This window comes from Myotis nattereri, assembly GCF_964212035.1.
Source record: "Myotis nattereri genome assembly, chromosome: 11".
Taxonomy (NCBI): Eukaryota; Metazoa; Chordata; class Mammalia; order Chiroptera; family Vespertilionidae; genus Myotis; species Myotis nattereri.
The window spans coordinates 17,913,171-17,928,265 of record NC_138086.1 but is presented as its reverse complement, the minus strand read 5'-3'; the positions used below and the strand labels follow the sequence as shown (position 1 = coordinate 17,928,265).

The following is a 15,095-nucleotide window of genomic DNA, read 5'->3' as shown; positions in this document are numbered from 1 at the left end:
GCGGAGCTCAGGGGAGGCGGGAATCCGAGCGGACGCTACGGTCAGCCCCTCCTCCCACCCCCCTTCCCCGTCCCCGTCCCCGTCCCCGGGCCAAGCATGTCAAACTCGCGGCCGCCGGGCCGCATGCCTCGTTTAAATAAACGCGTGACGCGTTTCGTGTTCGGCTAAACTTCCAGGGCAGCGGAGACGCCGGGAGCCCTCAGGTCGCCTTCAGCGGGCGCGGGAGAGAATGGCAAGGTGGCCCCTGGGCCGGAGCACGCATGCGCGGGAGCGGCGCCGCCGGCGAGCGTGTGACGTCACCGGCGCGCCGGTCTGAACGCGGAGTTTGGCTCCGGAGCGCGGTGAGTACAGTTCTGGAGTTGGTAGTGTGCATCCTAGGTGGGTCGGGACCGGACCTGGCCTGATAAAGAGGCTGATTTCGTTTGGACCCAGAGGAGGCGTCGTTATTGCGGAGAAGCTCTTCGTGCGCGTCGCTGTCGGAGCTGCGTTGCCCAGCGCCCCGCTTGGGGTCGGGGAGCCCTTCGTGGGTTAGTCCCGGTGCCCGCCCCCACGGAGGCTGCCGGCGGGGGAGGTTGGCGCGCACACACCCAGTGTGAGTGTTGCATTAGTGACTGAGAAATAAGACTGGACCCACAGTGCACACGTGAACGTCAGTTCAGCAGTCATTTCTTTTGATTGTATCGGGCGGGAGGAAGGAGGTAACGGGTATGTTTTGGAGTCATTTGCTTTTGGTAGTGCACTTTGCCTACGCAATATTCACACTGTCAGAACTTCCCTTGCCCAGCAGCTTGTGCTTTTTAAAGCATGGTGGTAAAGGCTATTCTTAGCACAGTTATCACCGATATTAAAACTGACTTTTAGAAGTACTTTTTAAAATACAAAGCTAAAATTTCTGTTCTAGTCCATTGATCTATATGGCTGTTCTTGTGCCGGTCCCAGGCTGTTTTGATTACAGCCACTTTGTAGTATAACTTGATGTCTGGCATTGTGATCCCTCCAACTTTGTTCTTAAGATGGCTGCAGCTATTCGGGGTCTTTTTTGGTTCCATATAAAATTTTGGAGTATTTGTTCTAGATCTGTGAAACCTGCTGTTGGTATTTTAATGGGGATTGCATTGAATCTATAGATTGCTTTGGGGTAGTATGGACATTTTAATGATGTTGATGCTACCAATCCATGAACATGGTATATTCTACTTGTTTATATCTTCCTCAATCTCTTTTTTCAATGTCCTGTAGTTTTTGGAGTACAGGTCTTTCACTTCCTTGGTTAAGTTCATGCCTAAGTATCTTAATTTTTTGTTGTTGTTGCAATGATAAATGGGGCTATTTGTTTAGTTTCTCTTTCTGAGAATTCATTATTGGCTTATAAAAATGCCATCGATTTCTGGGTGTTAATTTTGTAACTTGCTACATTGCCAAATTCATTTATTAAATATATAAGTTTTTGGTGGAATCTTTAGGGTTTTCTATGTACAATATCATGTAATCTGTGAATAACTAGAATTTTACTTTCTCCTTTCCAATTCGGACGCCTTTTATTCCTTCTTGTCTGATCGCTGTGGTTAGGATTTCCAGTACTGTGTTGAGTAAGAGTGGTGAAAGCGGACATCCCTGTCTTGTTCCTGTTCTTAGGGGAAATGGTTTTAGTTTTTGCCCAGTGAGTATGGTGTTGGCTGTAGGTTTGTCATGTATGGCTTTTATTAAAATGTTTAGATATGATCACTCTATTCACACTTTGCTGAGAGTTCTTATCAAAAAAAGGTGTTGGATTTTGTTGAACGCTTTTTCTGCGTCTGTAGATATGAACATGTGATTTTTGTCTTTCAATTTTTTATGTGATGCATCACATTATTGATTTGCGAATATTGATCCAGTCTTGCATCCCTGGAATAAATCCTACCTAAGCCATTATGCTCAACTAATATTTGAAAAAGAAGGCAAGAATATACAATGTAGTCCAGACAGTCTCTTCAGTAAATGGCACTGGGAAAATTGGACAGATACATGCAAAAAAATGAAACTAGACCACCAACTTAAATCATATTCAAGAATAAACTCAGAATGGATGAAAGACTTACATGTAAGACGCGAAACCATAAAAATCTAAGAAGAAACCATTGGCAGCAAAATCTCAGACATCTCTCATAGCAATACGTTTACAGATACAATATGTTTACATCTCCTAGGGCAAAGGAAACTAAGGAGAAAATAAACAAATGGAAATACATCAAAATAAAAAGCTTCTGCACAACAAAAGAAACCATCAACAAAACAACAAGAAAGCCCACTGAATGGGAGAACCTATTTGGCAATGAAAAATCAGATAAAGGTTTATATCTAAAATATATAAGGAATTCATACAACTTAAAATTCATATACCTGTCAGAATGGCTATCATCAACAAATGACAAGCAAATGTTGGCGAGGATGTGGAGAAAAGGGAATTGTACTACACTGCTGGTGGGAATGCAGACTGGTGCAACCACTGTGGAAAACAGTATGGAGTTTCCTCAAAATATTAAAAATTGAACTCCCATTTGACTACATGATCCAATTTCTAGGAATATATCCTACAATACCTGGAATACCAGTCAGAAAGAATGTGTGCACCTATGTTCATAGCACAATTTACAATAGCTAAGATCTGGAAACAGCCCGTCAGCAGATGAATGGATAAAAAAGCTGTGCTACATTTATACCATGGAATACTATGCAGCTGTTAGAAAGGACTTCTTACGCTTTGAGACATCATGGAGGGACCTGTAGAGTACTATGCTAAGTGAAATAAGCCAGTCAAAGAAAGACAAGTATCACATGATCTCTTTCATATGTTGAAAAAATAAGCTGATGAACAAGATATATCCAAAGACATAGAAGCATAGGAACAGCTGTGGAACCTCAGAAAAGATGGGGGGAGACTGGGTGGGTGGGTGAGAAGAGATCAAAGAACTTGTATGCATATATGCATAACCCATGGGCACAGACAGTAGGGTGGTGAAGGCCTCTGGAGTGTGGTGGGGGCAGGCTAGAAGGAGTCAATGAGGGAAGGAAGGGGACATATGTAATACTTTCGACAGTGAAGATTTAATTTTAAAAAATAAAATACAAAAGCAAATAGAAGGGGATTAAGTTTCAGTGATTTAGAAGAATGTGTATATTTATCCTTGTAATAAAATTATAGCATAATCCATTCTCTAGCTCTTGTCCACCAACAGTGATAACTAACTAAAAGGAAAAGCAAAGCAAAACTAAGACATAGAAGCTTAAAGCAAATATTGACTACATTTTGTATAAAACACTGGTCTCTGTATTTTCAGCATCAAGATATCAACTTCCCTGATTGAATTTGCTTTGGACAGCAGATCTGATATGCCACTGTAAAGCAGATCTGATATGCCACTGGAATTAATAAAAGAAGTCAATGGGGTGCCTGAAAATGAGCCACTAAATAAACTACACAAAGTAGATTTCAGATCTCTACAGCTAGGTTGTGATTATAGCAAGAAATATGTCCAGGTAAGAATGTTTATAACTCAGAATAGTTAATCTTTTGTTTTTAGTAGTTAGACTGTTGTATGTCTAGGTGTGTTTTTTCTTTGTATTTCTCCTGCTTCTTAGTAACTGAGCTACTTGGATCCATAAGTCAATGTTTTTCATCAAGTTAGGGAAATTATTGGCTAACTAGAGGCCCGGTGCATGGGGTTTGTGCACTGATGTGGGACGTGGCCTGCAGGGATGGCCCACCATGGGAGTGCCACCTCCTGGTCAGCTGAGTGCGGCTGTGGACCTGCTCCCACTGCGGTAGCAGCTGCTCATCTTGGTCAGCCGAATGGCGCTTCCACTGTCAGAGCGCACTGACCACCAGGAGCAGCTCCAGTGTTGAGCGTATGCCCCTGGTGGTCAGTGCACATCATAGCAACCTGTCAACTACTCATTCTGGTCATTTTGCCGTTTGGTTGCTGGGCTTCTATTATATAGGATATATAAAATTCCTTGGAATTTTTTCCCTCTGACATTATTACTTTTTTCTCCTTCTGGATGTCAGTTACATGTATGTTTGTATGTGAGGGTATTTGCTGGTTACCTACAGGTCTCTTTTTCTTCAGCATTGTTTTCTTTTTTAGTGGAGAGAAATTTTTAGATTGAGTAATTTTTATTGATCTGTCTTCAAGTTCACTGAACCTTTTTTTCTTCCATATCTAATATTCTGTTACGCATATTTAGTGAACATTTCATTTTCATTATTGCACATTTAAGTTAGGGACTAAGGAGAAAATGATGGGAGGTTGGTGAGAGGCTTATTAGTATAGTACGTCCAACAGTAAAGGAAAGAGCAAGAAGGCTACATTTTGGTTTTGCCCTTCTGATCAATATTCTCCATGTAGATACTTGCCTCTCATCTCTCATTGGAGGTACTTCTCTTTTCCTAGATTTCTGGTTGTTTGCTTTCTGTTTTCAATTCTGGTATGTCAAGAAAAATTGTGAATTTGTTCATTGTTCCACTTTTTCTCGTTCTTTCCAGCTTTGTACCTCCTAAGTGAAACTATTTACCTTTACTTTGAATCATTTTGTGCTGCTGATAGTCATATTTTCTTTTTTTCTGATGCTATTAAGTTAAATTGATTTATGAACATAGCTGGTTTTTGTTGTTGTTGGCTATATCAAAGTTGGAATATTAGTTTAGGAGATATGTATTATAGGATCTATTGTTAAACTTTATTAAATCAATTATATTTCTGTGTGTAAGTTTTCAAAGAGCCCTATAATATATTTGATCATGGAATCATTAAATTTTAGAGCTAAAAGAAATGATAAAAACTATCCAGATTAAATAATTTATTTTTCTGAAACTCTGATTAAATAACTTTTTTTGACTGACAGAGTTGCTTAGTTAAGAAGCAGAACAAAGACTAAACTGTATTTGTGCCTTAGTCCATTGATTTGTCCACACTGTCCTTATTTATGAGATTATCATTTTTTACTTTAAAATGTTTCCTTAATAAGTTTTAATTTCTTTCTAGGGGCAAACTCTTAATCTTTTTCTTTAGTAGAAAACAGTTTTACAGGCTAAAATAAAGTTGAAGTTGATCTAGTTCATCTTTATATATAAAATGAGGAATTGTTAGTATTTAACTAATGGATTAAGAAATTAATTTATGGGGGAGGTACAGGGTTAGAGATCAACCAAAGGACTTGTATGCATGCATATTAGCATAACCAATGGACATAGACACTGGGGTGATGGGGGCTTGCTCTTGGGGGTAGAAATTGCTGGGGGCAGTCAATTGTGGAAAAAGAAGACATGTAAAACTTTAGACAATAAAAAACAAACAAAAAAAAGAAATTAATTTATGAACGAAAGTATTTTTAGGCCCTCATTTTTCTCTACATAAATCATTTTCATGTCTTAAAAATACTGACTTAAATATGGTACTGTGATTTCTTGCAAGATAAAAGTCAATTGCCTTTAAAAAATGATTCCAATCTTATATCTTGTTGTTATAATAACCTCTTTTGACTTCTGCGTAATTCTTTTTCTCTCATTTCAGGGAAAACTTTCACATATCTCTTCTTTAACCTATGGTGGAAACAGAACACCTATTTTGAAGATTGGACTACAAGGTATATAAGATCATTTCTATTAAACTTTTTTCCTGTAATTTACAAATGGGTAACTTTGTATATAAATGTATACACACAGATAAATACACACAGAAGTGCAATTTTACTTATACGATGATATAATTGAGTCTTAGCATTCGGCCTTGCTGCAGTGGTTACAGGAAGTGATTCCTAGAGAATGAAGATTATGGAGATTCTTTCCCAAAGCCTAGAAGATCCAAATGATGTGACTTGTACAATGTTTATTTCTTATAACCAAGTAATTTTTATTTTCAAAATTACAGATATCTTAGTTTTTATACAGCTCTTTTACTCTTCAATATATGGGTGCTGGGGGAGAAGACCACACTTGTCTAAACTAAAACTTAATATGCCAAAAACTGTAGTTACTAGAAGTTCAGTAAATGAAATATTTGTGGGGTGATATTGTTATATTAGTATAAAAGTTGAACAATTAATATCTTGTTCAGTTTCTTTTGATTATAAATATGGGAAATTAAATAGAAAGTGGTCATTAGGTGATATTTATAGAGATTTATAGAACATATTCTACTTGAAACTTGTTATAGTTTTGGTTTTTATGCCCAGTAGCATTGTCTTCATTGTGTTTGAAATGAAAGTAGTAAACCAAAATTGAATTGTAAACATTGTAATTATTCTTTATAATTACATTTTGAAGTAACTATTGTTTTTATTTTTTTTTCAAAATATTTTTAAAAATATATTTAATTGATTTTTTATAGAGAAGAAGGGAGCGGGATAGAGAGTTAGAAACATCGATGAGAGAGGAACATCGATCAGCTGACTCCTGCACACCCCCTAATGGGGATGTGCCCGCATCCAAGGTACATGCCCTTGATCGGAATCGAACCTGGGACCCTTCAGCCCGCAGGCCGACGCTCTATCCACTGAGCCAAACCGGTTAGGGCTTCAAAATATTTTTAATTGATTTTTAGAGAGACAGTAAGAGAGAGAGAGAGAGAGAGAGAGAGAAACATTGATATGAGAGCTTCGCATCTATTGGCTGCTTCCTGCATGCCCCCTACCAGGGATCCAGCCCACAACTCGGGTATGTGCTCTATCCCAGAATGGAACCAGCAATCCTTTGGTGCACAGGATGATGCCCAAGTAGCTGAGCCACTCCGGTCAGAGCATAACTATTGTTTTTAGAATGTAGTTGCCATCACTTTTCTGGTGTGTATAAAACTGCTATATCGAATAAGTGTTTTCCTGTGTGTGTGTTTTTCTCTAGAACAAGAAAATTCAGATTCGGAGAGTAATGCCATCAATGTGTTATTTTTTGGAAAATTAGCAAAGGACTGTGCAAAAGTTTTCTCTGAAGGGGTAAAATATTTTCATATTACTTTATCATTTTAGAAATGGGTTTAGAATTATTGATGATGCTATAGTCATCCTGTAGACTTTTTTTTTAGAGATTCATTACGTATTTGCAGGTATGTAAAAGAATGATACTTAAAGAAGCAACATCTTTAAAATTGCAGCAACCCTAAGATAGTAAAACTCATCATTGACATAAAAAGGGACATTTTTTCCTTTTACTTCATTTTAATTTTTAGTGTTCAATAGAATGTCTTAAAGATATATACATTTACCGTCAATTAAAAAAAAATTCTTACTAAGAAATAATATGAGCAGTAGCTCTCTGTATGTTTATAATGTTTTCTTTTTTTTTTTTTAATCCTCACCCAGGTATATTTTTGGAAGGGAGGGAGACAGAGAGAGAGAGAAATATTGATGTGAGAGAGACACATCAATTTGTTGCCTCCCTCATGCTTCCCAACCAGGGCCAGGGATTAAACCTACAAACCAAGTATGTGCCCTTGACTGAGAACTAAACCCACATTTCTTTAGTGAGCAGGCTGACACTCTAACCGCCAAGCTTCACTGGCAAGGGCTATAATATTTTTTTGTAATTGTTTTAAAAATACATGCCTGCTAAATCCTCATCAAAATGCTGTCAAAACGAACCCAGCAGCATATTAGAGCAGACACACAGACCAAGTGGGATTTATCCTGGGAGTGCAAGATAAGAAAATCAATCATTGCAATACATCACCTTAATAGAACAAAGGAAAAAAGGAAATGATCATCTTAATTGATGCAGAAAAGGCATTTCATAAAATCCTACACCTGTTCATAATCAAAACACTTAGACAACTAGGAATAGAAGGGAACTTCCTCAACATTATAAAGAACATATATGAAAAATCCACAACTAACATTATACTCAATGCTCAAAGACTGAAAGCATTTCCCCTAAGATTAGGAATAAGACACAGGAAGCTCACTTTCTCCACTGCTACTCAACATTGTACTGGAAGTTCTAGCTAGAGTAATCCTATATAATAAAATGGTAATATGTAAATTGACCCTAATGGCAGAATGGCCACTGGAGCAGTCACTATGAGGTGCACTGACCACCTCTTGGTTCCTTTCCCCGGCCGGCTGGCTCCGATTGCCTGATGGCCGCCCGTGGTGAGGGCAGGGCCAGCGAGTGGGTGGGAACAGCCAACCTCTCAGTCCCTTCCCCCAGCCATCAGGCAATAATCACCCAATGGCGAATGGGGAACCAGGGATGGATGGTGGCCGGGGGTGGGGCTGGGGAAGATGGCCCTGATTGCAGGCCAGGCCTAGGGACTGTACCCGCGCATGAATTTTGTGTGCCGGGCCTCTAGTTAAATAATAAGAAGAAATAAAAGACATCTAAATTGTACAGGAAAAAGTACAACATGATAACATGATCCTATATTTGAAAATCCCAAAGGATCCAAAAGAAAGCTATTAAAACTAATGAGTTAGCAGTATTTCAGGGTGTAAGGTAAACACACAAAACTCAGTAGGATTTCAGTACACTTAACAATGAACAATCTGGAAATGAAATTATGAAAATTACTCCAGAGATGATTGCATCTAAAGCAGCGGTTCTCAACCTGTGGGTCGCGACCTCTTTGGCAGTTGAACGACCCTTTCACAGGGGTCGCCTAAGACCATCCTGCATATCAGATATTTACATTATGATTCATAACAGTAGCAACATTACAGTTATGAAGTAGCAACGAAAATGGTTTTTATGGTTGGGTCACAACATGAGGAACTGTATTTAAAGGACCAAAAGGTTGAGAACCACTGATCTAAAGGAATAAATTTGCGACTTGTACACTGAAAGTTAAAAAACATTGCTAAAATAAAATAAGAGCTGTATAAATGGAAAGACATGCATTCCTGGGTAGGAGGACTTAATATTAAGCTGTCAAAACTACCTAAAGTGATCTATAGATTCAATGCTATTTCTATAAAAATTTCAGTGACCTTTTGTGCAGAACTGGAAAAGTCAGTTCTCAAATTCATAATGAGTTTCAAGGGACCCTGAATTCCAAAATAATCTAGAAAAAAAAAAAGTCACAGGACTCATGTTTCATGATTAATAAAACTTACTCAAGTGATACTGTAATCAACAGTATGGAAGGGGCATAAGGGCATGTATATCAATGGAATAGAATTAAGGGTTAAGAAATAAACACATATCTATGCATAGTTAATTTTTTAGAAAAATATATTTTTATTGATTTCAGAGAGGAAGGGAGAGGGAGAGAGAGAGAAACATCAATGATGAGAGAGAATCATTGATTGGCTACCTCCTGCACACCCCATGCTGTGATCGAGCCCACAACCTGGAATCTAACTGTGACCTCCTGGTTCATAGGTCAGTGCTCAACCACTGAGCCACCCTGGCTAAACAGTTTAACCAGTCTTTTTCTAATCTTTTACTAAAAATACTCTATTACTAATCTTTAACATATATGACATCTTTTTTTTCTAATCTTTTAGTAAAAATATTGTATTACATCTGTATGGAATTTCACAAATTGCAAAGTGCTTCCATATGTTTATCATTGATAAACGTAGTAACCTTTAGTAATCCCCTGTGGTGATGGTCATTAGTACTGTTCTGAAAATAACCATTCAAAGCCTAAGATTTGCTATAGAACTTGTAGTAAGTGTAGAAACTGTCTCCACAAATGTATTTTTTTCCTGCCTCAGGGAGATATAGTGGACTTGAATTAGGTCTTGAAAATATTTATCTTAAGTATTGTTCTTATGTGGCCATAGTTTTGAAAACATTTTAGCAATATGCAAAGGTATAACCAGAAAAGCAGACACTGCCCCGCTACCTCTGAACACACTCCCATTGCCTTGTCCCATTGTACTGCGCGCTCGCTCTCTCTCTCTCTCTCTCTCTCTCTCTCTCTCTCTCTCTTTCTCTCTCTCATGCTCTCTCTCTCTTTCTCTCTTTGGTATCCTTTCAGCTTTTATAAATACATATGTGTATATATGGATAACTGTATATGCACATATATACATAAAGAATTTTGTATCCATATACATTTTGCCAAGTGTCTTCTATCCATATTTTGTAAATTGCTTTTTTTTCATAATATATCTTGGCTATCTTAGAAGAGGATTTTAAAAATAATTACATGTTTTTGAATGTTAAGGAGTCTGTTTGCTTATATTTTTCAATACATTTCCACCTTTATCCTTTAGAATTCTAATATTAAATTTTTATTTGAAAAATAATATAAAAGGTTATAATATAATGAATTAGCAAAACATGTATAGTGCATCTGCAAAATATATACTGTATATTAGATATTAGTATTTTACCTGACATGTGAAAAGTGTTTTCTTCTATTGAAATTTTTTTTTTAAATATATTTTATTGCTTTTTTTACAGAGAGGAAGGGAGAGGGATAGAGAGCTAGAAACATCGATGAGAGAGAAACATCGATCAGCTGCCTCCTGTACACCCCCCACTGGGGATATGCCCGCAACCAAGGTACATGCCCTTGACCAGAATCGAACCTGGGACCCTTCAGTCCCCAGGCCAATGCTCTATCCACTGAGCCAAACCAGTCAGGGCGTATTGAAATTTTTAAAATAGATATTAAAATAGAATAGAACTACACTAGCTAATTAATACTTGTCAGGTAATAGAGGATGTTAACAATGATAAGTAAGATTTCTCCTTTTTAAAATACAGTGGTGAAAAGACTGAGGTCAAGTTTACTTTAAATTCTTTCTGGGTTTAAAATCCACAAATGCTGGTCATGTGGGAGGTCTAAGTAGGCTATTAATTCAAGCTTATAGTATTAAGGTTAAAGATTATTGCAAATCAAAGGTAAAACTTACTGCATAAAACAATGAATTTTCTGTTTTGATTCCTGTACCTTTATTTGTTTCGTGCTCGTGCCCTTAAGGTTAGCTCTGTATTTGAATACAACAAATATCTTAAAACATTAAAAAAATTTTTTTAACAGAAGTTTAATTTTTGCTTTGCTAGACTGATGATACATTTTGCTGGAATACATATGTTCTCACTTTACTAGTTCCTCCCTCAGTATGAGACCCCTTTTTTCTTTTTCTCCATTTTTAGCTTTTATTTAAAGTAAGTTTGAACATTTAATATCTATACTAATAAAAGGGTAATATGCTAATTAGTCCGGGAGACCTTCTGAACGTCCTTTCAGACAAAGCCATGGTGGCGGGGCCGAGGTAGAGGTGGTTAGGGGCAATTAGGCCAGGAGGGGAGGGCAGTTGGGGGTGATCAGGCCGGCAGCAGGGGGGGGGGGGTTGGCGGGGGGCAGTTGGGGCGAGCAGGCTGGCAAGGGGGATCATTTGGGGATGAGCAGGCTGGCAAGGCGGGGGCAGTTGGGGGTGAGCAGGCCAGCAGGCACGGTAGTGATCAGGCAGGCAGGCAGGTGAGGGTTAGGAGCCAGCGGTCCTGGATTGCGGGAGGGATGTTCAACTGCCAGTTTGGGACCGGGCCTAAACTGTCAGTCAGACATCCTCCAAGGGGTCCCAGGTTGGAGAGGGTGCAGGCTGGGCTGAGGGACACTCCACCCCCCTCCTGCCCCCCATGCACGAATTTTGTGTAGCAGGCCACTAGTGTGGATATAAAATATGAGGAAAGACTTTTCCAAAGTATTTTGAAAGTTTTAAAAATATTTTATTACAGAACTGTCCAAAAGTAGACATTTATTAATCAATTTTTCTCATTTCTGTAAGATTTGGTTGTGAGAGAAGTAGTAGAGCAGTGCCTGTCTTGGAAGTCAGGAGATCGGGATTTTTGTGTTGACCTATAATTAATTAGCTGTATGTGACCTTAGGCTACTCATTTATCCTTTCTGGCTCTTATTTTCTGAAAAATGAAGGTCCTTTTCCATTCCTACAATGCTAAGATGCTATTAAGTGAGGTTTGTAGTAAGTTCAGCTTATTGAAGATTTAATACAGGTATTCTCTTTTTATATTTACATTCATATGTTTGATAATACATTTGGTTGTCTAAACATTCATTGAATGTTTTCTGCCCTCTACTATGCTAAGTGTCGGGGACTTAACTGAATAAGGCAGTTATGGACCTTGCCACTATGGAACAGTGTTTAATGGAGAAGAGTGGAATTAAATATTATGGAATTAATTATTTTATCCAGTTGTAATATATAACTGAGAAGATTGAATAGCAGAATGAGAAAAGTAGCAGGAAGAATGAGAGCAGGGGTACTGTGAGAGTGGATCAGTAAGAAAAGAACAGCGTATTTACAGACCCTGAGTGAGGATCCTGAAATGCTAAAGAAGTATGAGAAGGTGTAATTCCAGATTGAGGAACACAACATGTAACTGGTGAGATAGGATCAGTGTAGTAAAAATTACTTAATGCCTTTTAAAGTCAAATAAGTGTTTTTGTTGGGTGGTTATTAGTTGTTTCATATTGTCTGTGTCCTGTCCCTCCTCACTAAGAATGCCTGAAAATTTTAATGTATCGTCTATTGAAAATTAGCAAATTTATACTGTGTCCTTGTTCACATTTTTGTTACTGAATTTATCTATTTGTTTTTTATTTTCATTGCTGAATAGTTTATAAATGGAAGTTTCTTATGTCTCATACCCTGAATTTATAGGCACATATATTAGCTTTATAACAATGTGGAGTTTTTGTACTGAGTTTTCTCAAGTCTGAGATTGTTTCATTTAAATTCCACTCATAATACTGTTGGATCATGTGTTTTATCTTCATTTTGTTTATATGTACAAACTTATTGACATAAATTGAGATAAACTTTGATTTTTGAAGTGCCAGTAAAAAAATAAAATTTTCCAAATGATTTAGTGTTTTCCTGGTCTATGAAATGGGATGTTATATCATCTATGGCTGCACTGTTGATACCCTTTTAGAGGAGGTGGTAGGCTCAGTCTTATATTCCATAAGCATTAAACAAGTCCAGCAAACCAGTTTCCATTTTATAGCAATGATTCCTGTTTACAAATAAAAAAAAATTATAGATATTTTGATAATGGAAACTTTTTTTTATGCAGGACACCATTGCAGTGGCTGGTTTTATTGTTTTGTCTTCACCTACGACAGGCAAAGATGGTGAACATTGCTTATTTTTGAAAGCACTTGAGGACTTCAAGTCAACTGTTTATGTAAGTGTGTAACTTTTAGTCTCTGCTCATGTTATGGTTTTAATGAGGTAAGGTGATGGAATAGAAGTAGTGTTTCTATAAATCTGCAGGTAAACTATTTAGCCTGACTGAATTATTTTAATTTAATATTTTAAGTTTTAAAAATAGAAAATATTTTTTTCTGACTTTATGTTTAGATGACTCCAGGTAGAAAATAAAAATCCCTTAAAGATAGTTACATATTGATGAAAATGTTGAAACTCCACAGGCACTCCAGACTTCATCTTATTCTTTGCAGTTATATTGTCAGCCTCTTTGATGATCTATTGAATTGCACTTTTAAGTTGATCAAGTATCCCTTTTTAGGTAAAACTGATTTTATTCTTTATGAAAGTGCTCATTCTCTCTGTCTTTACTTTTTCCCTCCTCCAGACCCACCCTCCACCCCCACACACATTTGGAGACTACCTGTTTGAGGAAACCTGTCATATAGAGTTGGGTCAAGCCATGTGTGTACAGGCCAACGTCTGCCTGTTTCTCTCTAATGTGCACAGGGCATTATTGGGCTAGAGGTTGTCCTGTGGTATTAAAATTAATGAATTAGACTGAAGCTTAGCTTAGACAACTTTGCACGTCATTGTTAATTTATAAGCCATAACTTTATGCCACTGATGCGTTTGAATATTATATACAGTTAAGTGTGTAGTTTTACTACAATTAAAGGTCTGTAACCACATTGGAAGTTGTTGTATACAAATAAACCCTTTCTGTTTTTTTTGTTTTTTTTTTTAGGTTTATGTTAAATCTATAATAGATTTTTCTACAGAGTCAATGTCTTTGGTAAGATGATATTTACTTTAATTTAGAACATGAACACACACCCCCACATATACACAACTATAGATACACACATGAATATATATGTATATTTATAATCTGATTTTGAAGTAGTATTTGATTCAGTGGGAAAACATAATCTCTCCTTTTTTGATATCTGATGTCCATTCAAGGTATATATTTACCTAGTAATTATTACCTGGTTATTCTGTTGTCTGGAAGATCTGCTGATGTTTTCTCTAAGCTACGTGCATAAGGAAACTGAAATAGAAAAAAATTTTATTTGTGTGAAGACATTGGGATTTCTACTACTTTTAAACCTTAGCCAAATGTATTTCTTTAATTTTAATCAGATTGTATTTAAACAGATTTTTATGTGTTGAATTATGTAATTAGAAGTTTACATAATTATTAGAAGTTTATTATGCTTTTCAGACATTTTGCTCTTTTTTTCTCACTTTTTTCAGTATTTAATACAATTTTATTATAACACTAGGAAGTTCCCATTTTTACAGGTGAGCTACTTGTAGCTGAGTGAAAATGGAAAGAAGCTAATCCTATATAATATACAAATGGGCCGAACGGCGGAACAACTGTTCGCTGTGACGTGCATTGATCACCAGGGGGCAGACACTCAATGCAAGAGCTGCCCCCTGGTGGTCAGTGCACTCCCACAGGGGGAGCACCGCTCAGCTAGAAGCTGGACTCATGGTTGGCAAGCGCAGTAGCGGTGGCGGGAGCCTCTCTTGCCTCTGCAGCAGGCAGACATCCCCCGAGGGGTCCCGAACTGCAAGGGGACGCAGGCTGGGCTGAGGGACCCCACCCCCAGTGCATGAATGTCGTGAACTGAGCTTTTAGTGTCACGATAACGTTTAATACAAAATTTGTATTCTACTATGTTCTTAAGCCCTTAGTTTCTAGTGGGCAAACAAGAGTTCAGAGATTTTGTTTCTAGTTGACAATGACTATTAGGTACAGGTTTTAAATTCTGAATAATTCTATAATGGTATAATTTGAATTTTTGATTTAGGCAAAGTATAACCAATTAAAGGATTAATGTACTTTGTTAAAAAAAGTAAATTAACCCCAAATATTAGTATTTCTCAGAATTAGTATAAATAGATCGGGTTCAAGCATCCATGAACCC

General features: G+C 37.4%; 1 protein-coding gene across 1 annotated transcript in view; it reads left to right on the top strand.

The window, feature by feature from the left end:
* The first annotated feature begins 327 nt into the window (after positions 1-327).
* POT1 (protection of telomeres 1) overlaps positions 328-15,095 on the top strand; it is a 78,725-nt gene continuing 63,957 nt past the window's right edge. Inside the window, exons 1-6 of the mRNA XM_081102564.1 lie at positions 328-592; positions 3,321-3,519; positions 5,553-5,625; positions 6,878-6,969; positions 13,022-13,132; positions 13,904-13,951. Coding sequence (XP_080958690.1) covers positions 3,397-3,519; positions 5,553-5,625; positions 6,878-6,969; positions 13,022-13,132; positions 13,904-13,951 — 447 coding nt within the window. The 5' untranslated portion in view covers positions 328-592; positions 3,321-3,396. The remainder of the gene's footprint in view (positions 593-3,320; positions 3,520-5,552; positions 5,626-6,877; positions 6,970-13,021; positions 13,133-13,903; positions 13,952-15,095) is intronic.